The 27,699-nt window shown below is 46.8% G+C and overlaps 2 protein-coding genes across 41 annotated transcripts; both read left to right on the forward strand.

Annotated features, from left to right (window-relative positions):
• Positions 1–5,400: 5,400 nt before the first annotated feature.
• UBB (ubiquitin B) lies at positions 5,401–8,272 on the forward strand. 31 transcript variants are annotated; one of them, XM_051809676.1, is made up of 4 exons: positions 5,402–5,539; positions 6,347–6,575; positions 6,804–6,856; positions 7,085–8,272. In XM_051809676.1, the coding sequence occupies exons 2-4, from the start codon at positions 6,353–6,355 to the stop codon at positions 7,952–7,954; spliced, it is 1,146 nt and encodes a 381-aa protein (XP_051665636.1). In that variant the 5' UTR covers positions 5,402–5,539; positions 6,347–6,352; the 3' UTR covers positions 7,955–8,272. The 31 variants fall into 31 exon arrangements, with proteins under 31 accessions (XP_051665637.1, XP_051665645.1, XP_051665647.1 ...); XM_051809680.1 differs by lacking the exon at positions 6,804–6,856 and adding an exon at positions 6,684–6,705 and having other exon boundaries at positions 5,403–5,539; positions 6,347–6,455; positions 6,934–8,272; XM_051809677.1 differs by having other exon boundaries at positions 5,401–5,539; positions 6,347–7,012; positions 7,469–8,272.
• A 15-nt stretch (positions 8,273–8,287) lies between these two features.
• Positions 8,288–25,790, forward strand: LOC127480940 (transient receptor potential cation channel subfamily V member 2-like). Of its 10 annotated transcripts, none has more exons than XM_051809656.1 (22): positions 8,288–8,383; positions 8,981–9,044; positions 11,671–11,755; positions 12,094–12,273; positions 12,993–14,660; positions 14,876–15,037; positions 15,307–15,424; positions 16,332–16,627; positions 17,282–17,415; positions 17,727–17,879; positions 18,549–18,689; positions 19,178–19,476; positions 19,897–20,073; positions 20,517–20,675; positions 20,802–20,897; positions 21,426–21,496; positions 22,189–22,354; positions 23,092–23,158; positions 23,246–23,553; positions 23,902–24,020; positions 24,493–24,587; positions 25,249–25,790. In XM_051809656.1, the coding sequence occupies exons 8-22, from the start codon at positions 16,389–16,391 to the stop codon at positions 25,377–25,379; spliced, it is 2,355 nt and encodes a 784-aa protein (XP_051665616.1). In that variant the 5' UTR covers positions 8,288–8,383; positions 8,981–9,044; positions 11,671–11,755; positions 12,094–12,273; positions 12,993–14,660; positions 14,876–15,037; positions 15,307–15,424; positions 16,332–16,388; the 3' UTR covers positions 25,380–25,790. The 10 variants fall into 10 exon arrangements, with proteins under 10 accessions (XP_051665616.1, XP_051665613.1, XP_051665611.1 ...); XM_051809653.1 differs by having other exon boundaries at positions 12,993–13,736; positions 14,491–14,660; positions 23,092–23,553; XM_051809651.1 differs by having other exon boundaries at positions 12,993–13,545; positions 14,326–14,660; positions 23,092–23,553.
• The last annotated feature ends 1,909 nt before the right edge of the window (positions 25,791–27,699 follow it).

Consider the following 27,699-nt stretch of genomic DNA (forward strand, 5'->3'; position numbering starts at 1 on the left):
TGTCCAGTGTTGCAGGAGTGGACGTTTATTTTGTTTGACTTCTAATCAAGGAGTTGTATTCAACAGGACTTAATGTCTTGCCCTTTCCAAGAAGGGGAACGGGGAAAGATGTAAACAACTGAGCTGACGGTTTGTGGAGAGGCAGAAGGTCAGGTCTCAGCCAGGAATATGTCAAAGCAACAGGACAGTGATGAATGAAACATCTATTAGCACTCTGGTCTGGAAAAGAGCTTTAAAAACATGCTACCACAGTGTGCAGGCTGCCTCCTGAGATGGCACATGCCAGGATTTGCATAACAATCCTGTGGCTCAGCACTTCTCCGATGATAGGAAAGGGCACCGAGTTGCAATTTCCTGTTATCCCTCTGAACCTCTGCACTGGTTACTCATTACTAATGGAACCATTTTAATACACCCTGTGTGACTAATTCTGACCCCTGCCAACGTGTTCATCTGCAGCTCCTGATCTGAGCCACTCCCAGACCTTTAGTCACACTAGATTTCGTGTTAGTCACCTTATATTTTGGGAGGAAAAAGTCGCTGAGGTGAAACTGGAAACGCACTGAAACTGAGCCTGTGCAGGTTGCAGGGGGGGTTCAGTTCCCTTTGGCACAGAGACAGCCAGCAGCAGGCACAGGATTCAGCCTACATGGTCTGTCCTGTCCTAAAAACACTGAACTGCTCTACACTGAAATCCAGAATTTCAGTGGCAGACTTGGCAGAATGTATTGTAGGAGCTTGTTAGTGATCAGTTCACAGAAATGACCTTCTCTCTTTAAGACAGGAGCCACTTGCACTTGTACATGTTCAAAAAGCAGTTCCATGGAGAAAACTCTACACTGAGTTTGCAGTCCTTGTAATATCTGCAAATCTGTCACTCTCTGTGCCCCTCGACAATTAATTCAGCTTATTTTAAATGTAGAAAGTGTTTTGAGAAGCTAAATTCTGTTCCTCTGTGATGCTTCAGGATAAAGAACTGGAAGACAAAAATGGAAGAACAAAATGCAGTTTGGTTTCCTAAGGCCACAGTAATTCTTCCTTCTTTTTCATTTGTTCCTTATTTTATTACAGAGGATTCTCAGAGCTCAAAATTGGCTCTCACATAAACAATCAGTTCAAGAGCTTTACAGTAGACCTCTGGATGATGACAAATTTCACAGGTATTCTGACTTGAAAGCCCTAAATTTCAATGATCACATAGGGAGGGTATGGTCAGTGTACCTGGGCAGCAGGTGCTTCCTACTGTCCAGAGAGTTAACAGCTTTCATTTCATTATTCCAAAGCTGATGCAATGTTTGCCAGACTTTAGTAGAGGCCAATAGCTTGATGCAAAATGTATTTGCTCTTAAACTTGTGAAGCAAAATGGAGAAGGAAGAATTATCCAGACAGATGATGAGATATACAAGAGGAAAAGTCCAGTAAATGACAGTTGGTTCTCTGTGTACGTGTGGCTTGTGATACTCAAAGTCCAACAGTTGACGTGTTCCAGTGTTAAAGTACAAAGGGGTTTTTCTGTGCCACCTCAGCTCTGCTTGTATAACAATGACTCAGCTCTGCAGCTCTGGCTCACAGCCCACATTGAAATTCTGTCTGTAGGAGCATTTTCATCCCCAAAGCAACACTGAAAGCAGCTACATGTTTGTGGGTGAAGGGGAATTAGGAAGTGTGATGTTTTTTATCTAATAAGCGGGGGACTAGGAGTTGTGTATAGCTGACACCACACCGAAAAGAACAGGTTGTTAAAACTACGTGGTTTGTTCAGAGGAGAAAAATGTCAGTGCTCGGATTTTAGTCTTCTGGTAGAAGGGGAAGCATTCTGGACATTCTCCTCACCATCAAGGGATCCAAGCTGGATCTGAAAACAAAGTGCAGGAGGTGTCACCCGTGGGCCGATGGATAAAGCCTGGTCAGAACAGCCTTGGCAGTGTTTGGTTTTGTTCACTGTCACAGGGGTTCTATTGAACATATCAGCAATGATTAACAGCATTTTAGGACTTACTTCTGTCTGTCTGTCTGTCTGTTTTTCAAGGTGCTTCTTTGCTATCCTGCTGAAATTCCTCACCCCAGAAACCACAAGCTCAAAGAGCTCCGAGGCAGCAGAGAGGACGTGAACAAAGAGCTCCCTCCCTGCACTGCAGCTTGGATCGGCTCCAAAACACTCACGGGCAGGAGGCAGACTGGAGACATGCAGACAAGTAATTTTTAGAATAGACCTAGTTATTAGCTGTTGCTTTCACTGGCACAACATGCAGACACAAGCCTGTGATTTTAGCCCAATGGTGGCTTCATAAAATGCCTTCTCTAAGTCTCCTTCCATCAGAGCAGAGTGAACTGGCACATGTTCCTCTGGGTCATTCAGACCTGCAGAGAGAGAAGTGCCCAAGCCTGTTTATCAGGGCAGCACAGATCTTACAGCTGAATCCCATGTGTCCTGCAAAGTTAAAATATTCTTTAAACAAACAGACAGAGGAGTATCCCTCATTTTCCTCTTTTTACTACCAATCTATTTGTTTTTCTTAAGCTTTCAGTTCCTGAAGTTGGAAGCTTATTAAAAACTTTGTTTATTGAAGGTTTTTTTAGCACAAGGCTTTACAAACAAAACTCAGAGAGTTGTCTTTTTTTGGTAATCTCATAATATTACAGTCAATCTCACAGTACTCAGAATTATGACTCACTATTTTTGTAACCCTTGAACTTGGCAGCACAGGGACAAGCAGTAACATGCCACGAGTCTGTTTGTCTCGTGGGTGGAACTTCAGCAAAGTCTGGGTCTTATTGCAGTGTTACAGGCTTGGGGAGAATATATTTATCTCCACAACCATAAATAAGTAAATATAATTATCCAGTGTTATACACAGTGAGAGAGATCTGAGGTAGGTGTGAGTAATGTTATGAGATGAGAATATATATATATATAGTTTATATATGTTGTTTTTTTCCCTATGGCACGTAGCCCTATTTTTGTCTGAACAAAGAACAGTAACTGGACTTGCCACACACCCTCAGAAGGCCTGACTGGCTGTCCCAAGCTAAACCCTGTAACTAAAGAGAAACAGATTGCTTCAGTCCACAGTGCTCATGGAAAAATGATCCCTCGTTGCTAGGACATTAGCCTACATGAAAAGCAGCCCCAGCTTGTGTTCCAGAATGTACAGATTCGTTGGAAACATTTCCCTGACCCCAGATTCTTCTCCTGAAAGTAGGTTGCTTTGTACTACTGCCCAGTGACCTACTTTTGAAACCACTTGGAAAGAAATATGTGTTCCCAACTGCAGGCCCCGTGCCCTGGCGAAGGCTGGAGCCACCTGTGCAGCCAGGCCAGTCACAAGATACAGATTTCTGGGTTTTTTCAGCTCTGCATTTATTTATATACAGTTCAGAGTCAGCTGCTTGACGATTTTTATTCACCAAGAGCTACTGGAGGAAGAGTGGAATGTTTGTTAAATACATGTGCTTTGTACAAGCACAGCAGTACAATATTTAGCCATTCTTTGGAAAAAAAGCCACAAGGGAAGGCTCCTCTGCTTTTTGGTTTATACAGAAAGGAAAAACTGACAGAAATTTCTTCTTCTCTACCTACAAGGACATTAAAAAGAGAGACATGCACAGTGAAATCCTTAATACAAGTCTGATGTGCTCAGACACTGCCCAGGCTTTACATTAGCCTGTGGTTCATCTCCAGCTTTACAGACGTGGCATTTCACATTTGTAAATATTAGTTCCTTGTGGTCTCTCCAGACTCCATGGCAGAATCTGTCCCTGGAGCAGAGCCTGGGATGTACAGCATGCCCAGACCAGCCTTGGAGCAAACATTCAGTCCCCCTGGTACCACCAAACAAAACCAGCCTGGTGGAAAAACTGAGCAAAACTGGCAGCACAAAGCATACAAATGGAAAATTGCCCAACTCTGCCTTTTACCCTAAATTTATGCAGCCAAATAATATTTCCAAGGTTGGATATTGTCATGGAGCTGTCTCTGAACATTCCAATTACCATTTTTCCCTCTTCCTGTTTCTACAGTGCAAGTAATTACTGGTAGGATGATTTATTTCCTTTTTACTGTAAACCAGGAGGTTCTAGAAACCCTGTTAGGAGAAAAGAAAGCAAAAGGGTTTTGTTGTTGTTGAGGTTTTTTGGTGGTTTAGTATTTTTGTCTAGGTTTGAGGGGTTTTTTAGGGGGAAATAGAGCAGCTCTGTGCTGAATCTTGCCAGTCACACGAGTGCTGATGCTTTGTGAGGGGAGGATTGAACAAGGTCATCTGTCTTCACTGAAGGAGCAGCAGGTAAAGCTGCTAAAAAACACATTAAAACCTTCTTGGATTTTGCATATCCAGCTTTAATATGACATAAAATGAGTTAAGAGACAGACTGAAAGGTACGATGAAGCTTAATTAACCCGGGGCACATTTCCAAATCAGCTCACAGAAGGAAGTTGCTCCATAACCGATCGAAGCTTCCTGTTCTGGAGGCGAGTAAACAAGCATTTGAATTACAAATGTCAGCATTTCATCACGGGGCTTGTTTTGCAGGCTCACATTAGAGAATTAACCGGTCAGCCCGGTTCCAGCCAGTTCCAAGGGCAGCTCAGGAGCTGGGCCGCGTGACTGGGGCCGCTCGTGTGACGCACCGGGAGCCTCCAGCGCTCCCCAAACTCCTAAATTATGTATTTCACCAGCTTTGCCAACTCAGTCCTGCTTTTCCCAGCTTCTCCTCTCAGCCTGATAGGACGGGACCAGCCCTACAGACTGTTCTGGGCTTTCTCGTGAATTCTCAGCCACCTCAGGGAAGGGGTCGGTCAGAGGCACTGGGGGTCACAAATCTTTGGCACCAAGGGTCACTCCCCTTTTTGGGGGGCACCTTTGCTTAAGTCCATTTCAGGCTCTTCCCTGAGCACTGCTGGGATTAAGGCAGGGGTTAAAAAGCCACAGTACCACACTATTACAACCCTTGTCCCCATCCCTGTCCCCTCAGGGTCGCCCCCCCCCCCCGCCGATCCCTGAAATCTGCCCCGCCAGGCGGCGCCCCCTTAGCAACAGCGTGACCTCACCGCGCACCAATCAGCGCCAAGCGGCGCCGAAGCTTCGAGAGCTTTCCCTGAAACAGCCGCCCCCGCCCCTCGCCAACTGCCCCTCGCGTCAGCCAATCAGCACCCGCCCTGCGTCACGCCGCACCAATCACCGACGGACTTCCCGGTCGCCCTACAACCGTCTCACTGCAGCGCCTGGGGGGAGGACGCTTCCAGATCCATCCGCACCCTCAGAAATTTACGGATTTTTATGGGTGTGAGCCCCTTCACTGAGACTCCGGGACCCCCTTTTTGCCTAGAAGAGTGATTGGAGCGGAAAGGAGGCGAGTATTTTCCATAACAGCGGTGTTTTCACGGGGACTACTTTGCGAGGCGGATGGACACATGGGTTTTGGTGGGCGGGGACTGTGTGTCTGTTGCCCGATAAATAGGGGCGGGTGTGCGTCACTCGGCAGAGCTGAGCTGCAGCGATAAAGAGATTTTCGGAGGGATCAGCGTTCGGGGCCGGAGACGTGAGTGCACGGAGGAGAGATCGGGGGGGTGGAACGGGAGAGGGGGGGCGGTTTTGCTGGGCAGGAGCGAACGAGGCGGGGTGGGTGCTGCCGGGCGGGTTGGGGGTGTCTGCGGAGCGAGCGGTTGGGGGGGGCGGGTAGAACTGCGCGGTCTTGTGTGTTGGTCTGAACCGCGTCAGTGAGAGCTGAGGGAAGGGGGGGGGGAATCAGAATAACTGCCGGGCGGGCAGGCGGGCGGTGTCGCTGTGGGGAAGATGGCGGGGGCTGAGCCGCCTCGGCCGGAAGGCGGTTGTGAGTCACGGCCGGGGCGGGGGAGCGGCCCCAGCGCCACAGGGCGGGGCTCGGGGGGGTCCGGGGCCTCCGGTGCCGCAGGGCTGCTTTGAGAAGGGGGTGTGTAAGGGGGGGTCCGGGGGCTCTGGTGCCGCAGTGCGCGGGGGTTTGGTGCTCAGGTGCCCCAGTGCTGCTCTGCAGGAGGGTGTGAGGCCCTAGTGCTGCCCTGCGGGACGGGGAACGTAAAGAGACCTGAGAGCTCCGGCGCTTCAGTGCTGCGCTGTGGGGGTGAAGAGGGGGCTGTCTGGGTGAAAGGGGCAGGGTAAGGGATCTCCTACAGGAACACAGCAGCCTGTGCCTCAAAAAGAGGGTTAGTTACTTAAGTTGGAGAATAGTTGTAGAAAATATGACTTTAAAGAAATAAAAATTCTAATTGGTGTTTATGTGTTGTGAAACAGCAACAGTAATCCATTTATTTAGGATTTACTAAAGGCTTTACTTAAATAGCAGTAGCTGAAACACCTGTATGTCTTGCAGGTCAACATGCAGATCTTTGTGAAGACCCTGACTGGCAAGACCATCACCCTTGAGGTTGAGCCCAGTGATACCATTGAAAATGTGAAGGCCAAGATCCAGGACAAGGAAGGCATTCCTCCCGATCAGCAGAGGCTGATTTTCGCTGGCAAGCAGCTGGAAGATGGTCGTACCCTCTCTGACTACAACATCCAGAAGGAGTCAACTCTGCACCTTGTGCTGCGCCTCAGAGGTGGGATGCAGATCTTTGTCAAGACCCTGACTGGCAAGACCATCACCCTTGAGGTTGAGCCCAGTGACACCATTGAGAATGTGAAGGCGAAGATCCAGGACAAGGAAGGTATTCCTCCTGATCAGCAGAGGCTGATCTTTGCCGGGAAGCAGCTGGAAGATGGTCGCACCCTGTCTGACTACAACATCCAGAAGGAATCCACCCTCCACCTTGTGCTGCGTCTGAGAGGTGGGATGCAGATCTTCGTGAAGACCCTGACTGGCAAGACCATCACCCTGGAAGTTGAGCCTAGTGACACCATCGAGAACGTGAAGGCCAAGATCCAGGACAAGGAAGGTATTCCTCCCGATCAGCAGAGGCTGATTTTCGCTGGCAAGCAGCTGGAAGATGGTCGCACCCTGTCTGACTACAACATCCAGAAAGAATCCACCCTCCACCTTGTGCTGCGTCTGAGAGGTGGGATGCAGATCTTTGTGAAGACCCTGACTGGCAAGACCATCACTCTCGAGGTTGAGCCCAGTGACACCATTGAGAATGTGAAGGCCAAGATCCAGGACAAGGAAGGCATTCCCCCAGACCAGCAGAGGCTGATCTTTGCTGGCAAGCAGCTGGAAGATGGTCGCACTCTCTCTGACTACAACATCCAGAAGGAGTCAACTCTGCACCTTGTGCTGCGTCTGAGAGGTGGGATGCAGATCTTCGTGAAGACCCTGACTGGCAAGACCATCACCCTGGAAGTTGAGCCTAGTGACACCATCGAGAATGTGAAGGCCAAGATCCAGGACAAGGAGGGCATTCCTCCCGATCAGCAGAGGCTGATCTTTGCCGGAAAGCAGCTGGAAGATGGTCGCACCCTGTCTGACTACAACATCCAGAAGGAATCCACCCTTCACCTTGTGCTGCGCCTCAGGGGTGGGATGCAGATCTTTGTCAAGACCCTGACTGGCAAGACCATAACCCTGGAAGTTGAGCCTAGTGACACCATTGAGAACGTGAAGGCCAAGATCCAGGACAAGGAAGGCATTCCCCCAGACCAGCAGAGGCTGATCTTTGCTGGCAAGCAGCTGGAAGATGGTCGCACTCTCTCTGACTACAACATCCAGAAAGAATCCACCCTCCACCTTGTGCTGCGTCTGAGAGGTGGGATGCAGATCTTTGTCAAGACCCTGACTGGCAAGACCATCACCCTGGAAGTTGAGCCCAGTGATACTATCGAGAATGTGAAGGCCAAGATCCAGGACAAGGAGGGCATTCCCCCAGACCAGCAGAGGCTGATTTTCGCTGGCAAGCAGCTGGAAGATGGTCGCACCCTGTCTGACTACAACATCCAGAAGGAATCCACCCTCCACCTCGTGCTGCGCCTCAGGGGGGGCTGTTAAGTTGTTGTGCATCTTGCTTGACAACAGGATTGCCAGTGGCACTTATGTTTGCACTGTAGTTCTTTTAATGTCTTAATATTAAGTTAATGCAAGGTTAATGCAAGCTTGAGTAACTGCTGAACAACTGTCTGTTGAAATGCTAATAAAGTTTTCTGTTGCACATTAAAACCTGCAGTCTGTCTCAGTTCAAGCAAGTAAAACTGGTGTATTAAATGCTTTGCTTTCCTTCCATGGCAGTTTAAGCTTCTCTGCATGTATGATGAGGACCAACCTCGTGGTTAAAATGGATCTGGATTAAAATCTTAAATTAAGTGCTAATACCATGTTGTTTCTTATTCTTAGAGTTTAATGTTTTCTAGTCGGGATAAGTTCCTTAAAGACCCCAAAAAGCCACGAAGTGAATAAAGGAATAAAGGTCATTCCAGTGGGGTAGGTTTTGCTGCAAGTTGTAAACTTGTAGTGTGTTTCTCAGCCAGTCCTGAGAGGTGGGTGGGAAGGGTGATGATCTGGGGGGGAATTGCTGGCACTGGGAGTTGCCTTATGGTGGGTGGGAAGGTGCCCTTCACTGGCCCTACTGAAACTTCCTTTTAAATATTAAATGTGACTTAGCAGTGTAACAACTGCCTGATTTAAGTAGAAGTTTTGCACAATCATTTAGTGCTGAAAGAGAGGGAGTTCCACTAAAATCTGGGTTGTCTCCTTATTGGTTTGGGGTGGGGAGGGAGGTTGGTTTTATTTTTGGGGGGCTGAGTTAAGAAAACTCACCCAAATGGGGGGGGAGTTGGGCTGTTAACTGGGTCTTAAAAAGTGGATGAAATTATCCATGTGCCCTTCCACAGAAACTACTGAGGTTCAAAGGATGGTTCCTGTCAGTATCTTCACCTGCTAAGTTTTGTCAGCTGCTTACCTTGAAGGGGGAGGCTTGGCCTCATCTGCTCAGTGCACAGTAATTCTGTGCTGCTGCCCTTCACTTTTCCCTGATAACCCTGAATTATGCACTGTCTTGGTCAACTTTTTTGTCCACAGTAGTGCTGCTGTGAAAGTGCTCCTCTTGAATTTCAGCTTTTGGTGTAACTTCGCTGAGTGTCTGGTAAGTGTTGCACTTAACACAAAGTTAGGCCAAGAAGTTGCTGTTTTCATAGAAAACTGCACATGGTAGCTAAATTTGATGTGGTTATAGCCCTGATAGGATATTTGGGTTTTTAGGAGCGGGGTTTGCTTCCCTGTGTGCTGCACAGAGCTGTGCTAGCAGAATTATGAAGTTCTGTCAGCACTCATCTCTACCACAGGAGATACCTTCCTTAGTTTAAGTTTTCCTGCAATTTTGCCTTTGATTTTATGCTTTGTGCAGTTGAGCCACCTGGGCTGGTTGCCCACAGGCACCTTCCTGTGAGATACTAAAAAGTCCTGGGCAAAACCCATGGAAGTAATTCTGGGCAACCAATTTAGGGTGGCCCTGGTTGAGAAGGGGGCTGGACAAGGTGACCTCCAGCACCAGCCATTCCCTGACTCACTCCAACAGGGTGTCCATAGCCCTGTCCTCTGTTACACAGTCTCTGAGCAGGTCATAGTCCAGAGGAGATTCAGCACTCAGTAAATTTACATTCCTTATCTTTTCCTGCTGCTGATTTGCTTCCATGGTAGAACTGGTTGCTTTATGTTCTCTGGCTCATAAAGGTCCTTCTCAAGCCCATCTGATAGGGAAGCTGTGCTGCCTGGTAACTGCTGCAGACACTGCTCAGGTCTCCCCAGCCCTGCAGGAAGATTTCTTTCCTCAGGTGAGGTTTGTACTGGGAGTTCCTGAGCTCTGCTTTTGGCTCACTAGGAACGGCACAGAGCAGCTCATCCTTAGAGCCAGGGTACAAGGAGTGAAGTCCCCAGGTGCTGTCGTGTTGCAGCAGTACCTGGGTGAGGTGTGGAGCTGGACTTAGGGAATGGATCACTGAGGACATGGGGACACCAGTGCTGGAATTCTGTGTCCTTGCAGGAGCTGTGTTACTGAGGCTGCTGATCCTCAGCTGACGGAGGGATAACAGTCATGGGGGTGAAGAGATGACTGCAGGGACTTTTGTTAATAAAAAAAAATTGCATTTTATCTAAAATTTTATGTGACTTAGGGAGTTTTATAGAAGATATAAGGAAATGTGAATATGAATTTGCATAACATGCATTAATTACACTGAAGTTATTAACAGAAAGGTGAAATAAGAGATCAGGCAATATGAATGATTGATGTTAAGGTACTTTTTTTTATTCTTACAATGTGGTGGTACCTCAGAAATCTACTTAGAGACAACTATTCATAACTAAAATAAGAATTTAATAGGTTTTAGCCAGACTGTATCACAGAAATGTGAGGGTTGGGTGGAACCTCTGGAGATCACCCAGTCCAACCCCCTGACAAGGCAGGGTCCCCTGGAGCAGGTGACACAGGAATGCATCCAGGTATGAGAACGATCCTAATGCTCCCACAGACTGACAACAGATTCTAATATTATCTTTTAATCCTGCTGCAAGCTGAGCTTTATGACTGGCATTTTGTTTTTTTTCTTATTGCTCCAGTTAATTTCTAGCCTCAAAAAATCCCCAAACCAAACAAACAAAAGAATACAAACAAAAAACCAAACAACAACAAACCCCTCCAGCCAAGACTTCAAGGGTTTTGTCTTCTGTGCTTTAAAACAATTACCTATATCCATAAAAAGACACATAACCCATTATGTGGGGGTTTGGATACATTTGGTGTTTTACTCTGTTAGCAACTGCCCCATATAGGGCAAGTGAGGGTTAAGGCAGATAAGCATTGGGAATAAATTCCTCAGTATTTCTGCAGCCATGTCCCACAATTCCAAAGGCTCTGTTCAAAGATCCTTGGCTGCCTGGTTTTATGAGTGTGAAATATTGCTGCATCATCCAAACCACCCTTTTTTGGAATGTTTTTAAATTAGATGAGTTTCTCTTAACTATTTTGATACAAAGAGTAAGTGAATGGCACTAATTCTCACAAGTGTGTGCCTGCAACTGTTTCTCCTTTTTTTTTTTTTTTTGACTGTTTTTGGCTGTTTCCCATGGAGGCTGTTTCGAAAGCAGCAGGAATTCAGGTTTACTCAGTGGCCACCGGATGTCACTGTTCCTCCACAAACGGGTTATTTTCCGACATCACCGCTAGATTTCCTATTTTGCTGCTGTTTGATTGTCAGCAGAGCGTTCCTACAGGCTGTGATCCTACAGAAAGGGATACATCAAGTAGAAAGATACTTCCATTTTAGGAATAAGAGAGCTGGAATGTTCCTTCAAAGGCCTGAGGAGTGTATAGATTGGAGCCTTTAGATGTTATGACGTGGGACTGGCAGTTACAGAAATACTGTCACGTAGATGAATTGAGTCCCCTGGGCTATCAGGCAAGTCCTGACAAGGGATTATGTTTAAGAATATTTATATTTTAGATTGGGCACTGGCTGGTGTCCCTAGAGGTACAGGATTCCATCTGGGTAACTAACAAATTAAGCCGCTTAAAATTCATCACTTCAGCGTGGGTTTTACGTAACAGTTGCATGGAAAAAATGGTCAGGCCTTGCAAAAACACTTGACATTTTCTCAAGTGTGAAAGTACACCTTTAAAAGAAACTATTGTTTCTTTTGTCTTGGCTTTTGCTGCCTTACCTGTTGTTTTTAAGAGAATTTTAATGCTCCACTCTTGCATGTTGTTATCGCAGGCTTCCCTCCCCCGTGAGGATGATTTTGAGCTGCTACACCTGAGAGTGGCCACAGATCAATCCTGTAACTAAATTACACACACATGTAAGTGACTTTGAACTTCTATTTACAGTATGCAGAAAACACGATATTAATCATAAGACTGTTATATTTTCCAGTATTTGGTCAAAATGGGAACAGGTGAACAGAGAATTTGTATTTTAGAAAATGTGCTTGTTTCTGTGGTACACCATGTTCCTCGTGGCTTCCTTTTGCCTTCTGTTTAAGCAGGTTCCAGTCATCACTTTTCCTACCATGAATTACTGTGCTTCCTCATATATAATCTATAACCATAATTATGAATATGATTGATAATATTATTAAATGAAAAATAATGTATTTACTTAAGATTTCACTTAGGAGTTTGACTTCTCTCTTCCCAGATTGAAGGCTTTTACAGAACATGTCTCTCTTGTCAGGAGGAACTCAGCACCAACAGACACATTTTCCTCAGTAAAATAAGTACTGACCAACTGTGGAATTCCTTCTTGCTCCCACACATAAAAGCCTCAAAAAGCAAGAGGATCACATGCTGCTTTAGTAAAATTCACACTGGCAGACAGGTGAAATTAAATTGCTGCTTTTATTCTCCCTGCATGCTGCTCTGTATGGCTTCCTCCTGAGTCCTCACAGCTCTCAGGATTTTGGATTTTGGTGGCCAGATGCTTGTTGAGCATCATCACCAACTCAGCAGTGACACAGCCCCATCACCAACCTCGGATGCTGTCACTGCCAAGGACACAGTTGGGCAGATTTTGTGATTTCTTTCTGCTTTACTTCTCCCTTCTCTCAAATGGAAGTGCAAGTGTTTCCTCTGAGCACATGTGTGTGCACATCCCCAGGTGTCTGTGTGTGTGTGTGTGTGTGTGTGCCCATCCCAGTGTTCCTGAGCTCCCCAGCAGCTCCATGGATCTGTCTGGCTGTGGTGACCTCTCAGCTGGCAGCGATTCCTTTCCCAGCAAATTGCACATTCTCCTCCCTCCATGTGAGTTATTAAAACCAGATGTGCAGAGAGAGCTCTGCTGTAATGCACTTTTGTGGGCTGATTTCATTCCTTGGCTGCAACGGTGGGATGCCTCCAATGAAAGCTGGGGGACAAGCCCAGGAGGATTTAAACCCATTAGTCTGAGCTAAACTCCTGGGCCTGAATCTCTGTTGATACCACAGTAAATTAGATGTAACACAACTAAAGCAAACTGAGCTAAATCAGTGCAAGTCTGGAATGAGAAAGGGGTAAGAGAGACGAGATCTTGTCTTGGATTTATCTGTTTGTTCTTTGTAGGCTGTTCTGTGGGTCTTAATGAATCATGAAGAAATCATCATGGAAAGAAGAAGCAGCTTTGTGTTGTTCCTGGATCAGCTTCATTTTGAAACAGAGGAATCTGAGAAATAAGCTTGTAATCTCATGCAAGACCATGAGGAGGAAAAGGCACCCTGGCATTTAATGGATGTATTTATAGGAAGGTCATCTCACAGCCTGCATCTGACTCAAAGTTGAAGCCATCTGGGAATGTTTCTGTGGGTGACGACCACATTCCAGGAAGCGTCACAGCATCCTGCAGTCCTGTGGGATGGGGGTTGCTTTAGGCTCTCATTTGGCTCGTGGTGGGTCTGGAAGAAGAAAGCCCCAGCCAGAGTTCAGTGTGTCATGATCTGACACCCCTTCTCGATGTTTTAGGACCAGTGGTTAACTAAACTCTTGGGATTTACCCTAGAACATGCCCCTGCTGTCAAGGTGTGGATTAGAAGAGCTTTTTACCATTTTGTTGGTTAATGAGATTCTCTAGCTGGGCTCTAGACCACATAAATGGCTTTGTAAAGCATCAAGAGTACAGGTGAGAATCCTTGCAGCAGCATCCTCTGGGGAAGGCTGTTGAGGCAGTGGGTGCTGGATGCCATCCTGTGCTGGTGCTGTGGGAAATGATCTTGCTGCCTCCTCGGGGCTTTTCAGAGAGGGAGAGAAAGAACTAAAACACGTGGTGTGGGTTGATGTCCTCTGTCTCTCAGGGGTCCTGTTTTGTGAGTGGTAAGTGAAGCAGTACTGGGGTGTGTGCATGGTCCCAAGAACAGTCAGTTGTAGGGGTGGCCAGTCCGTGCTCCCAGGAGAAGCCTCTCCAAGATTTGCACACCTTTGGAGAACCAGCCCATTAAGAAATGGGCACAAGAGGCAAATTAAGTAGCCAGTGGCCTGAGTGTTTCTGAACTGGGGCTGCTTTGTGCAGTTCCCTGTGCTCGTGATGAGCAGCTGATTTTGTAGGGTCACATTTACCCAGTTTATGCTGCCTCGTAACTGGGGGGTGTGAAGTTGTGTGAGGAGATCTGGCTTCCCACGGGAACAGTTGAGCTCAGCTGTTTCCAGGCACTTTTGCTTGTCCTGGGGCTGACTGAGGGAGCCTGTGGCAAACCTCACAACTGCACCATAGGCTCTGGCACTGCCAGGGGCAAATCCACCTCGTCCCCTGAGCTGTGAGAGGGCTGTGGTTGGGAGCCACGAGGCATTGGCTCTATATGTGCAGGCAGGGGTTAAGCATTCTGAATTTGCAATAGCCAGGCAGCTTTCCCATATAAGAGCACTGCACTCATTGGCTCTCTCTTTTACTGAGAAATCTCTCTAGTCATTTCCTGTGCAAGCCCTCCTTCACTTTGCAAAAAGCCATACAGTTGAGTAAATAACAGGAATCTGTGACTATTCCTTGGATTCTCTCATGGACCATCACCAGCCAGGAGTTCAACGCTGTGCCATTAGCAGACTGCTAATATGAACATGGTCTTCTCTGCAGAAGAGGAGGACTCTCACCCATGGATGTGAATAATTTTGGGTCTGCTTTCATGCTTATTAACACCTGTTGGTATTGGACTTGGTTTCTACTGAGAGATCATTTACCCTCTGAAGGCTCTGTTGGGACTCCTTGTCAGATCTGTTCTTGGGTGGAGCTTGCAACAACTTGGGGTAAGTGCTGTGCTCTTCCTGTTCTGACAGCAGGGCTTGGTGCTGCACTTCTCAAAACGGCTTGGTGGGGTCTCAGAAAGAAATAACTCAGTTCTTGAGTGGAGAAGTGGAAGCTGAGCTGGCAAGCAGAGAGTGCTCCCTGTGTTTCCCAGGGACACACCAAGTGGGTGTAGGGTCCTTTTTACGGGACCATTTTGCTCTTGCTTTTAAACCAGCTGGTCTGCCTGTGCAAGACTGACAATAAATAACTCTCCCGAGCGCTGCAGAGAGATGGAAACTGCAGCTGAGAAATGATGTGGGGGAAAGGAAGACAGAAAAGCACAAGTAAACTATTATGGAAGTACAAATAGCCCTCTGAAGGATCAGCAAACGTACCTGTAAGTGTTCTGGGGAAGGAAGTGAGTCTGCAACAGCATTATGGGGTGTTTGCCTGTGAGTGGAGAGGAATGTTTGTCATTAGAGCGCAGACTAAACTGAATGTCTGAATTATCATAAACGTTTGTCTTGAAATCAGCCCTTGGATTTCTTGCTGTGAGCCGCATAAAGATGCTTTGTGGCTGTTTTCTGCCTAAGAACTGTGTTTTTGCACACCCTGATCTAAGCCAAATTGCTTATGCTGTGTCCATTTACCTCTTTGCTGGTACAGGCTATGGAGTCTGGCTGTAGTCCCAGCAAGGGAGATTTCTCCTCAGAGAAAACCTGTTAACCATTTGGAGGGAGTGCATGGGAAGGAGACAGAGTTATTAACAAAAGCTCCGCTGCAGGTTGGTCATTGTGGATGTTTAATTGCAAACTGTGTGAATCTGCAGTCACATTGACTTCAGACAGTGTGTGTTGGGTGTGGTCTGAGATATATCCAGATATATGCGAAGAGATGTCTTAAAAGAGTCAGAAAGGAGTTCAGGATGTATTAGATGAGAGAAGGGGGCTGGCTGGGTGCTCTGCTAAGACTGGTCCTCTCTGTGCAGCGGGTTTGGGTCAAGCTGTGCTCTGTGCAGGCTCCCAGGGCTGGGAGTGTCCCCAGGGCAGCTGGGCAGTGTGTTTGCCTGTGCCGTGGAGCTGGGAGTTCAGAGCCTGTGTTCTCATGGAGAGCCAACAGCTCCAAATATTGGGGGAGACCCCACTCATTTTGCCCCAGGATGAAATGTCAGGATGCATGAGGGAAATACAATTTGTGCACGTGTTTTCCCTGTATAAATAGTGTAATGCTCCTCAATGGGGAACATGAACAAACTTATCACTGTTCCAAAGAAGGCCTACAGTGAATCTTATCATTTTGGCGACTTGGTGACCAGCCTGTGTTGGTTGCACTGAGACAAGAACAATGATCACAGTCTCCTAAAGAGCCACTTTCCTTGCCTTTTATGTAAGGGACCTGTGCTGCTGCCAACAGGTGAGGTCATCTCACCAAGGGGGTTCAGATGTGCTGCAGACAAGTTTGCAGCCTGTATTTCGTGAGCTGCTTTTGAACTTCTCCAGTGGAACTCTGTTCAAGACCCTGATCCTTTATTCAAATACTGCTGCTGTGCAGAGTTTTACTGAATCTCCCTCTCAAGGGACCCACAGTCAACTGTAGAACACTGGACCTGGGCACTTGCTTTCCTCTGTGTCACACTGAACACATTCTGGGTTTGTGATCAAACTGTTAATGATTCTCCCCCTCCCTCACAGGTTTAGTCCCCCAGCAGGGAACATCTTTGTTGACCTGCAAGACCATCTCTCCTAGAAATGGATAACTTCACCAACGGGCAGCCGGGCCCGGGGCAGAGGAACAGGTTCATAGGATTGCTAGAAACCGATGACAGTGTCCAGGAAGATAAACCTGCACCCAGTAAAAAGGAAGAAAGATCCGGACCTGGAAAGAAAGGAGAGCCACGACCCTTGGAGACACCTTACCAGAAGGAGAGCAGTGATTTTGCTCCTAAAATCAAGGTTAATCTGAATTATCGGCCAGGACTCGTCAGCAAGTGAGTAACTGTTGGGTGTTTGAAGGGGGTGATCTGGGTGATCTCTACTGATCCCTGCCCTCTATAGGGGCCTATAGACTTTACCAAGTCTAAACTAAAAGTGGCAATGTAGGAATATTGCAGGCATCTGGTAGGAGGGCATTAAAAGCAGAAAGGGGGTCTATTAGGCCTCTGCTGCTGCCCCAGGAAGGTGCCCACGTGTTGAGGTGTATTTTGGGTAGATCTGAGCTAACACAAATAAGCCACGTTGGGTGTCAGAGCAGCTTCTCATGGAGCTCTGTCCAGCTGAGCTGTTCTTGCCAGGGAGGGATGTAAAGCAGCTCACAGAGTGCTTCCACCATGTGATGGGCCTGACTCTGGTCCTGCAGCTATCTTGGGCTTCTCTTTGTGCTCTGGATGCGTGCCAGGGTTGCACATCAGACTGGATCTGGGAAGAGCTCCAACTGATGGAAAGAGCAGCCACTTAAGAGAATTCTGGGAAATAACAGTCTCTGTTTTTCCCTCGACTCAAAAATAAAATACTTTTTTTTTTTTTTTTTTTTTCCTGACAAACTTTCCTCCCTCCCTCCTTTCCTACACTGTCCCACTAGGACTCAGGGCACGCCCCTGTCTATGCTCTCCAGAACTTCCTAACACTTGGCACTTTTCCTACAGCCCAAAGGACCCAAATCGCTTTGACAGGGACCGTCTGTTCAGCGCAGTCACCAGGGGCACCCCCGAGGCACTGGATGGTTTGTTCGAGTACTTAAGGAGAACCTCCAAGTTTCTCACGGATTCGGAATACACAGGTAGATTCCTGCTCAGTATTCCATGAACAGGCTTAGCAGGGGAATCTGCTCATGGTTATTTGCTTTGTCCAGCCCTCTGTCCTTTCTTTTGTTTTCTAATGTTCACCTGAGGATGGAGAAGGCCATTAATTAAATATATACTAAGGTTTTTGCCTCTAGTGCAGACTAAAAATACTGATAAAAACCTTTAAATAAAAACCTTTAAAATAATGATTGTCTTTGGTCCTACAGAGCAATTTAAGTTCTGAATCAAGTAATACAGCTGTGTGCAAAGTACACACACAACCCATTCAATACTCTCTTTCTACCAGATGCAAAGACTGGGAAGACCTGCTTAATGAAAGCCCTGCTGAACTTAAAAAATGGAAAGAATGACACAATAGCAGTCTTGCTGCAAATAGACCAAAAGACACGGAATCCCAGGCCACTTGTCAATGTGTCATGCTCTGACTGCTACTACAGAGGTAAGGTTTCTGTTGTGGTGCTGTGGCAGAGCAGCTTCCCCATTAGACAGGTGAGATGTGCAGGCACAAGGAAAAGGAGGGGAACTGGAGCTTATTCAGCACTGCAGATCCAGAGTTATGGTGCAGTTACAGCAACAGCCTACTCACCTTTTGTTTTCTGATTCTGCTGCTGCATCTTTTTGGCCTTGAATTATACCCTGCTGCCAACTTCATTCTTGGTCTGTAAAACAGAAATGGTACATGTTTAATAACCCAAGAAATGAGAGGATTTGCTTGGGAAAGCATAAAAAGCAATTCTAAAAATGAGAAAGAAATAATATATCATTTTTTAAATGAGTTCTGCTGTTTGGGTTGTGCTTTCAATAGCAAATGTGCAGCACGGTCATGTACAAGTATGGTTGTCTTAATCTTCTCGTGGCTGCTTGGGATCTCAGTACCAGGCAGGGGTAATTGCCTGGTCTTGTGTTGAATTTTGGATAGTTTTGAGGCTTGTCTTCTGCCTCAGAGCCTGCAATATCCCAAGGACTATTGTTGGAAGTCCTGAGCTGCCCCCCAGCCCTGCCCAGCTCTGGGGCTGCAGTTGCTGTGCAGAAAATGCAGCTTTTGCTCAAGTCCTGTCCTGTCCCCTCTGAGAGGGGCACAGGGTGACAGGTTTTGCTGTTTCCTCAGGCCAGACAGCACTGCACATTGCCATAGAGAAAAGGAGCCTCCCTTTAGTGAAGCTGCTGGTAGAGAATGGAGCTGATGTCCATGCCAGAGCCTATGGGGAATTCTTCAGGAAGAAGAAAGAAGGAGTTTACTTTTATTTTGGTGAGTCAGTGTGCAACATGTTCCTTCCCTTTCCTTATTGCCCTACTGTATGTGACATCACTAATTAATTCTAGTTGGGTTTGCCCATCTGTGCATGAGTTGCCATCTCCAGTGTCCTTTAATCAAGGCCTTGACTTACTTGAATGGCAGGATCCTTTCACATCTGGGGTGTCCAGTTAGTATTTGCCATCATCTTTGGTTTTATGTATTTAATCCCACCTGAGGGGTTTCAGATAGAGACCAATACTTGGTTAGGTCAGCCAAATTAGAGGTCTGGGAAAGTGTTTCAGCTGCCCCCAGAAAAAAAGAGTAATTGTTTACTGCAAAACACTTTCTGAATCTAGAGACACTGAGAAAAAACTTGTTCTGTGTTCCAGTGATAAAACTCCAGGCTCAATATATTTTCCTAGAATTGCTTTTTTTCAAAATTTAATTCTTTTTTGCCCCTTTCTGCTTTGTCTCCAAATACTGTGTCCTGATCTCTTCAGGTGAACTTCCCCTCTCCTTGGCTGCTTGTACCAACCAACTTGATGTGGTGGACTATCTCCTAAACAATCCCCACCAGAAAGCCAGGCTCCAGGAGCAGGACACACAGGGCAACACAGTCCTCCATGCCCTGGTGATGATTGCAGATGACACTGAGGAGAACACCAAGTTTGTGAGCACAACGTATGTTGAGATCCTGAAGGCAGGTGTGAAGCTTGACCCAACGTGTAAACTGGAGGAGATAGTGAATTATGATGGGTTAAATCCTCTGCAGCTCGCTGCCAAGACAGGCAAAGTGGAGGTAAAGACAACCAGAGGGAATCCCTGGGGTTGATGAGGAACAAGGGAGAGTGTAACGTGCACCCTCAGTGCAGCAGTGGGGTTTGAGGGAGGAGCATCTTGCACCCAACCTGTGGTAACGCTGCTGACAGGGGTCAAGGAGGTCACCTCCAGGTCACCCAGTGTCCTGCAGAGCCTCAGCTGGCTGCTGCTCTCTGTCCCACCCAGGACAGCTGGTCTGGACTGAATCTGGTTCTACTCCTGGGAGAGCAGATACAAGATGTAGTTCGTTGCCTGCTTTTAGCCAAATCCTGGTCTCTGGTGTGTCCAGGCTTGTAGGGCACAAATCCAGGTGTACTGGGGGAAGGTGGTTTGGGTACAGCTCTGTCCTTCTGCACCTTCATCACATGCATGTTTTCCTGTGCCCCTGGTTTCTCTTCAGATCTTCAGGCACATCATCCAGAGGGAGATCAAGGACCCCGTGTACCGGCACCTGTCCCGCAAGTTCACGGAGTGGACCTACGGCCCCATCCACGTGTCCCTCTATGACCTGTCCTCCTTGGACAGCTTCGAGGAGAACTCTGTGCTGGAGATCCTGGCCTACAGCAGCGACACCCCGGTGAGGCCTTCGCTGGAGGTCACACAGCAGCACCTTCGCGCTGTCCTTCGACGGCGTTGCTGTGTAATTGTGCAAATCACTTTGAGTTAATGTGGTGTTCCTGATGGTAATTTTTCTGAGAAAGAAATGCATGATGGGAAGGTTTGCAGATTTCATTATTTAGAGTCTGCTTGGCCTGCCTCTGATCCCTATAATTTGAGAGAAATTTTTGATCCTTTGGTTATCCTAAGTCTGGGCATGTCCAAATACCTTGATAAAGCCAAACCAAGTATCTTCTTATGGGATGGTTGATTTCCTTCATACTGCAAGGCCTGACTGAATAAACCCTTAGTGATTCCCCAACTGGAGCCACTGAGCTCCGACACTGAAAAAGACAATCCTCTGCTGAGTTTTCACTGCTGTTGACACACAGGTCCTTTTTTGCTTGGTTTGTTTCCCCATAGAACCGGTACAAGATGGTGGTTTTGGAGCCACTGAACAAACTGCTTCAGCAAAAATGGGAAACTTTTGCTTCCAAGAGATTCTACTTCAGTTTTGTCTCGTACTTGTCATTCATGATCATCTTTACAGCCATAGCCTACTATCAGCCCTTACGGGTAAAGGTGGGTCCACTCTTTTATCTGGAAAGGCCTGGATGGATGGAGCAGACTTTAAAAGGTTGTGTGTGGTTATCATCACTGCCTCTGCCTGTATTCACAAGTTTGGGTGGTTTTGTTTTTATCTTGCAGCCTTCATTTCCAGTGGAATTCACAGCTGGAGGCTTCCTGTGGGTCTCTGGACTGATCATTATCTTGCTAGGAGGCATTTATCTGATCTTCGCTCAGGTATGGGGGTCTCTGGTCTAGTTTCATTGTAAGAAAGCAAAAAAAAAAAAAAGGAACTGTCACTGACATGGAGGCAGCAGATTCAGTTCTCCTCACATCAGGATGTGCAGGAGTGGATGGCAGGAGGGAATTCTGCTCTGGGACATGCAGTGTCAGTGGGATCTAGCAGTGACAGGGGTGGCACAAGCCAGGTTGCTGGGCAAGAGGAATCATGGTTTGACAACAGCAAATAATTCTGAGAGACTTCTATGATTTATGGTATTAAAATGCATCCCTGGCATTTAATGCAGTCTATTAATAAGGACATGGGGCTGAGCCATGATTCAGCTCTTGTTTATCCTTGCCCTTTATAAGTAAGGCCTTTTTTCATCTTAGAAGTATGACTAACTGAAATTTGGGATCTTGGAGATGAAAGCATGAAGAGGAGCTCACGGAGCAAAGCTTTCCCCCGAGCCATAGGCTGTGTGTGATCACTCTCTAACCAGCTCTGGTTTTGATGAATGGCTCCCATTGATTTTTCTCTCCCAGAGTCTGTACTTGAGGAGGAGACGCCAGTCCCTGAAGACCATGTGCTCTGACAGCTGCATCGAGATCCTGATGTACGTCCCTGCAGGGGTTTTGCACAGTGAAAGTTTGGTGGAATTGGTTCTCTGCTGTGTGTCTCTAACGTTGCTAGAGAGGTGGTGAGCAGGAAACATTGATCCTCTGCCACTGTCTCTTCCCATCCCTGCTCACTTCTACCTCTTGTCCTAACCCTTTGTTGTGACGGAGTTTCCTGGGCAGGGTCTGTCTGTGAAGGTCAGACCCTCAGTTATTCCACAGTTAGAGAACATATATGTGTCAGAAAAAGAGCTCAAGTTCTCAATCACACTGTCACTGTGGCTCAGAATTAGTTGAAAGGAAAAGAACTTCCAAGTTTTCTGAGGAGGAATGTGCATCAATGCATGTGTGTGCCTGGATGTGGGCCTGTGTTCTAAGTATTACCTTTTTTTTCCCATTTAATATCAGTTATAGGAGTTACATCAAGCAGTTCAGAGTTTCCACACTGGGAGATTAACCAGTTTATAACAAAACTGTAGCAATTTGTAGGTCTGGAACTAGATGATCCTTAAAGTCCCTTCCAACCCAAACCATTCTCTGATTCCATATAAACTCTGTCTGATTATCTGCCATTTGTATGCTCCTTGTAGCCTCCTAAAATTTGCTTTTCATTGAAAAACAGAACAGATCTGCAATGGGAAGAGATCAGATCTGTTGAGGAGAGTCACTGTGTCATTCTGCTTTTCTCCAGCTTCATCCAGGCTTTCTCATTGCTGCTGTCAGCAGTCCTGTATGGTGCCAGCTCAGAAAACTATGTGGCAGTGATGGTGTTCTCCCTGCTTTTGGGGTGGGTGAACACTCTCTATTACACCCGGGGCTTCCAGCGCACTGGGATCTACAGTGTCATGATACAGAAGGTCAGTGCCTGGGGGGAAAACCTCTGCATGAAAAGCTTTTGGGTGTGAGCAACTAACAGGAGTCCTGTGATGGCTTTCCTCCTCTCAGCACCATGAAAACCATAAATGGAGTTGATGTGCTGACTGTGGAAGTACAGATATTGCAGGAGATTAGATCAGTGTCTTCAAGTACAACTGCAGGAAGCCACTGGTCTGCTCTCATTGAATAGGGCAGGTGACAGCAGCTGACACCTGTTTGTCACAAAACAACTCAAAACTAGCAGGGAAAACTGGTGTGAGTTCCCTGGAACTGTTAGACTTGGCCTGGGAAGTTTTCCCGGGTCTACAGGACTAGAAAGGCAAAGCAGAGGTGAAATGAGGTGCCAGGGAAGAATCCTGATCCCTGCTTGTGCAAACCCAATGGAGATGGGAGAGAGAGGGATGTGTGTGTTGCAATAATTTGGAAACAACCGTACTGGGGAACTGACAGGATATTGATTTGTTTCAAAGAACCTCTTCATACAAACATAACAATAAATAAGTCCATATAGTACTGTCAGATTAAGCTACCAATGGTGTTACTTACCTGAGGAATTACTTTAACATCTATGAGTAGTTTCTTAAACTGGATAGAAGCACTTTCCAACTTGCTTTCAGTATTGTTCCTGGGGGTTGGTTATGATGTGTGAGAAGAGGGGATCATCCTGGTGATTTCATGCAAGATAAAGAACAGCACTTCCTCCTGATTTGTGTTTCAGACCATCATGAGGGATCTGCTGCGTTTCCTCTTGGTTTACATGATCTTCCTCTTCGGCTTTGCTGCGGGTGAGCCCTCGCTCAGCGTTACGGTGTGGGCTGGGCTGCAAGAAGTGGGTTTCTCTGAGGAGAACCTGAATTCTGTTTTTCTCACAGCTCTGGTCACTCTGATGGGCGACGCTCCCTCAGTCTCCCAGAACAAGTCCCTGGCTCACCTGGAGAGCACTGGGAGCCACGCCATGTACGGGGGGCTGCTCAGCGTCTCCCTGGAGCTCTTCAAGATCACCATTGGGATGGGTGACCTGGATTTCCACGAACATGCCAGATTCAGATATTTTGTCATGCTCCTGCTGCTGCTCTTTGTGATCCTCACTTACATCCTTCTGCTCAACATGCTGATCGCCCTCATGAGCGAGACAGTCACAGACATTTCTGGTTACAGCAAGAGCGTCTGGAAGCTGCAGGTGAGGCCCAAAGTTCTGCTCGAGTCCCACAAAATCAGAGATGGCAGTGCCTGTCTTTTTGTCCTAAACCTTTACATAAGTCTTTTATATAAATTTGTCACTCTGGTGGTACATCCTGACATCATTTTTAGATGTATTTACAACTCTTGCTCTTTGCATGATCCACGTGCACAAGGAACTCGAGAGAGTAACTGGCTGGTACCACTAAGTGAAGGAGCACTTTGGGATTGGGTTCCAAAGTGATTCCCTAAGTCAAAGTAGTTGCTGATTGGGGGAGATTTGATTGAAAAGAAGGGCTGGACTCTGTAAATTCCCTGATTTCTCTCTGACATGGATTTCTTCTTCCAGAGGGCTATTGCTATTCTAGAAATAGAGAAGGCCTGGCTGTGGCGCCAGGGTGGGAAGAGGAGATCTGGCTGCTTCATGTCAGTGGGGCTCAATAAGAAAGATGAGAGGTGGTGTTTCAGGTAAGACAGATATATCCTTTACACTCCAGCCTAGCAGGCAGTGGGATCCCATAATTCACAGCCTGGTGACCCTGAACAGCCACAGAAAATTTCAGCACTGACTCAGCAGTGACTCAACCACATATTCCTGGGTCCATGCAGATTGGTTGGTGATTGCCAGCCTGGAAGTTTGAGAACTAAAATGAGCTGCCAGCACTGTCACCTTTGTATTAAGAATCTGAACTGGAGGAACTGGAGCATTTTAAAACAAACAACCTACAACATGCAGTGAGAGAAGATGTTTTACTTCATGGAGCTTAGGCTACAGAAGATGTACTCAAAGAAGAGCTCTGTAAGGTGCTGCTGCTGCAGCCAAACCATCAGGATTGTATTGGCAGGATGAGCTGGGTTGGGATGCTGGGTTGGAACTGTGAGATCTGGGTTGAAATGCTGTGCTCCATGCATCAGTGTCTGTTGCATTTTGTCTCTCCAGAGTAGAGGAAATTAAATGGACAGATTGGGCAAAGGATGTGGGAGTTCTGAAGGAAGACCCTGGAAACACCAGTGATTCAGAAATAAATCCAGAAGGTAAATTAAACCGTGAAGAAAGGTCTTCAGTACCCTTTTAGCTTCCTGCTCAGCAACTACTCTTGGCAAGTTATTATGTCTTTGTTAATGGAGACTTTTAGACTGGCCAACTGGCTTATGAAATTGCTTTCTCACAGTACCACTTGTGAGCTGAGAAAATAAAGATTTAGTGTAGGTATGGATCTGTTCAGGGTTTGGGAACAAACAGTGAGAATAAAGGAGATGCCATTCCTCCTTACCTCTGGTAGAAATGGGCGGGGAACACTGCTTTTTTTACAGAAGTGGTAAAATTTAGGCCCACTCATACTGCAGGTGTTAAAATCACAGGGCTTTTAGAACATGAGTCTGGGCATTAACACTGACAACTTGGTCAAATTCTGCCTGAGATCATTCTGGGAATGAAATTCTGTGTCGAACAGAGAGCTGTTACTTTCTCTGGAAATATTTTGTTCAGCCTGGCAGAGCTTGGATTTGAACACAACCTCCTGCCCTTGCAGTGCGGGTTCTTCCTAGATGCCAGTTTTCTAGGACTGGGGAGGTTGCAGTGCTTAAAACATTATGTGGTGTGTGCTGGGTGTTCCCTAAACCTGCACCCTTCTAAACTGGGTCCCTTTGTCAGCTTCCTGGTGATGAAGGGCCGTTCCTGTGTCTCCTGCTGCAGAGACAAGATCGTGGAAACGGGAACCACAGAAACCTCCGAGATCAGCTGCCTCAGAGGAGCAGTCACTCCTGCAGCCCCAGCCATCAGCAACAGAGATGATGCCTTTGCAGGGACAAACCAGAGATCTTTAACAGGTTTTCTGAGTTGCAACCTTGCTCCCATCTCCAAAGGAGTAGTTCTTCCTATAGCAGCTGGAAGAATTGAAGGCATTATCAGTATTAAAGTGCATTTTGTCGAGGACTGTGGTTCAGCCTGTGGCTTTAAATACTTTTATGCACTTTAATCATTAATTTCCTTTGAAGAAACTATTTTTACTCAACTTTCTCTGCCTGACACTTTCTTACTGCTATGTCTAAAGATACAAGAGCAAGAGCGAGCTCCTGGGGCAGTGGGGAGTGGTCTCTGGGAAGGCAGTGCTCCCTGAGCTGTACAGGAATAATGCTGATGCAGTGACCTAGAAAAGAGTGGGTCGACTTATTCTTTTGCCACAAGAGACTGAACTGAAGTGCTTTGGAATAAAAAATGTTGTAGAGTCATAAAAAGTTGCTCAGGGTGGAGTTGGCTTCTGTGCAAAGTGCTGCTGGTGTGAGGCACGAGCGGGCAAATACTCGGTGTGCAGTCAGCAAGAGCTGCTCTGAGTGTCTGTGGCAGCACCTGCAGTGCTCCGTGGTCAGTCCACATCAGAATCCCCATTTTACAGTATTGGAATGAAATCCTTTGCACAATGTGCACGTTTGCTTAAAAGCACAAAAGCTGATGTGGATTTCCCAGACCTGTAAGTTCACACGGTGAATTTTGGAGACATCTGTCTCTCACAGGTTGCTCTGTCTCTGTAATAAGCAGCAGCAGAATCCTGCTTGTGGCTCTGAGAGACTGATGGGCCAAAACTTACTGTGTGGTTGACACTTCCTGTCAGTCTTGGCAGTCTTGGCATCCTGTCTTGCTGCAAATGTTTGCAAGGACCTCATTGCTTTCTGTGACGTGCACCCTGCCCCAGGCAGGAGGGGCAGCCTAAGCTCTGTGGAAAAGAGATAAAAATGAGCTGTCTCACTTTTCACTATATTTAAATATAATAATGTGATATTTCTGTAAACTGTCAATATAGCAAGTTTGCTTCATTGAAAATATTCATCCTTGGATATATTTTTAGTGTTTCAGTCTTTCTCAAAAAGCAGGAGAAGGTTTGATCAGTGTGGACTGTAAGGCCTTCTCTAATTCCTGATGACATTTCCCCCAGTGCTGTGCTGCCCTCACTGCTGTGCCAGTTAACTTGTTTTTCATGACCTCCTGTCAGTTTGTGCAGCCACATCTGAGCATTGAGCAGCTGATGCTGCACTGGATGAACCTTCCATGCAGGGAATAGTGATACCCCCAGGAAAGCTGCAGACTCTGGATGTTGGCCTTCCCTTCAGTGAGATAAACTATGCAACTCGAGATCTCTGCCTCATTTCTACTCTGAAGGAGGCTTGGAGGCTTGTCTTTTGGAGACAACCATCCTAATCCTCACTGCCTGCATGTGACTGGCAGCAGAAGCATTGCTTTAAAACTTCCTCCTGCATTTAAATGGGCTCTTCCCCTGTGCTGGGCAATTCCCCTGCAGCTTCACCCCACTGGGGCTCTGAGTGCTAACTGACTTTTCTCTCTCCAGCTCCTGTTGTTTTCTTGCTTTGTGAAGCCTTCAGCTGCTTTTCCCATCTATGGCTTTGTCCTAAGTGTTCCCAAGATTTGGCAAGGTGCTCACACTGCACAAAAGGATCATCTGGCATATGATAAATCTACTGCTGTGCTTGGTGCTTTGCTGTGGTAGGGAGACTTTGAGAATCTCAGAGAATGCAGAATCAGATTTGCCATCCCTGTCTGGAGTCCTGATAAATAACACAAGAGAAATCTTGCTTCCTGGTAGTTTTAGAAAGCTGTGGGCTGTGACAGCTTGCTTCCAGCATAACCTGCCTCTTCAGCCATTCCCTCAACCTCCTTCTCTTTACATCCCTTCTTTAAGCTTGCAGTGCACCTTTGTCTTCTGATCTGCATCAAGAATGTTCTGCTGTGAAACAGGGCTTGGCATTCCCTGTGCTCCCCAGTCCCACCACAGCCCCCCAGTCCCAGGCCTCCTGAGCTCATGGATGAAGGATGATGGGCAGGGAGAGGCCTGTGCAGCAAACAGACACATCCAGTTGGTGGGAGGCTGCTGTCCAGCTCTTTGATGTGCTATGGAAAAAAGGGGATTTTTGAGGAGTTGCCACCTCTCTGCAGTGAGGATGAGTCAGCACTGGGGAGATTATCATCAGTAGCCTCCCAGTGCACGAGGCTCCCCTTTGGTTTCACCAGCTGAACCACTTCCCGGTCTGGTCCTGTTACAGACAGGAAGGCTGGCTGGGATTTGTTTCGTGGGATGTCTGCAGTTCCTGGCAAGAGGAAGGACTTACAAGCTGGGTCATAGCTTTGAAGGCC

This window comes from Manacus candei, unplaced genomic scaffold (genome assembly GCF_025592945.1).
Source record: "Manacus candei isolate 608988 ecotype Guabito, Panama unplaced genomic scaffold, ASM2559294v1 h1tg000076l, whole genome shotgun sequence".
Lineage (NCBI taxonomy): Eukaryota > Metazoa > Chordata > Aves > Passeriformes > Pipridae > Manacus > Manacus candei.

Bases quoted from the DNA above. Each gene is read 5' to 3' on its own strand.
- UBB (XM_051809660.1), top strand. From the start codon at position 6,353: ATGCAGATCTTTGTGAAGACCCTGACTGGCAAGACCATCACCCTTGAG.
- LOC127480940 (XM_051809654.1), top strand. From the start codon at position 16,389: ATGGATAACTTCACCAACGGGCAGCCGGGCCCGGGGCAGAGGAACAGG. The intron at 18,690-19,177 runs GTGAGTCAGTGT...TGATCTCTTCAG, and splicing joins AGGAGTTTACTTTTATTTTG to GTGAACTTCCCCTCTCCTTG. The intron at 21,497-22,188 runs GTACGTCCCTGC...GCTTTTCTCCAG, and splicing joins AGCTGCATCGAGATCCTGAT to CTTCATCCAGGCTTTCTCAT.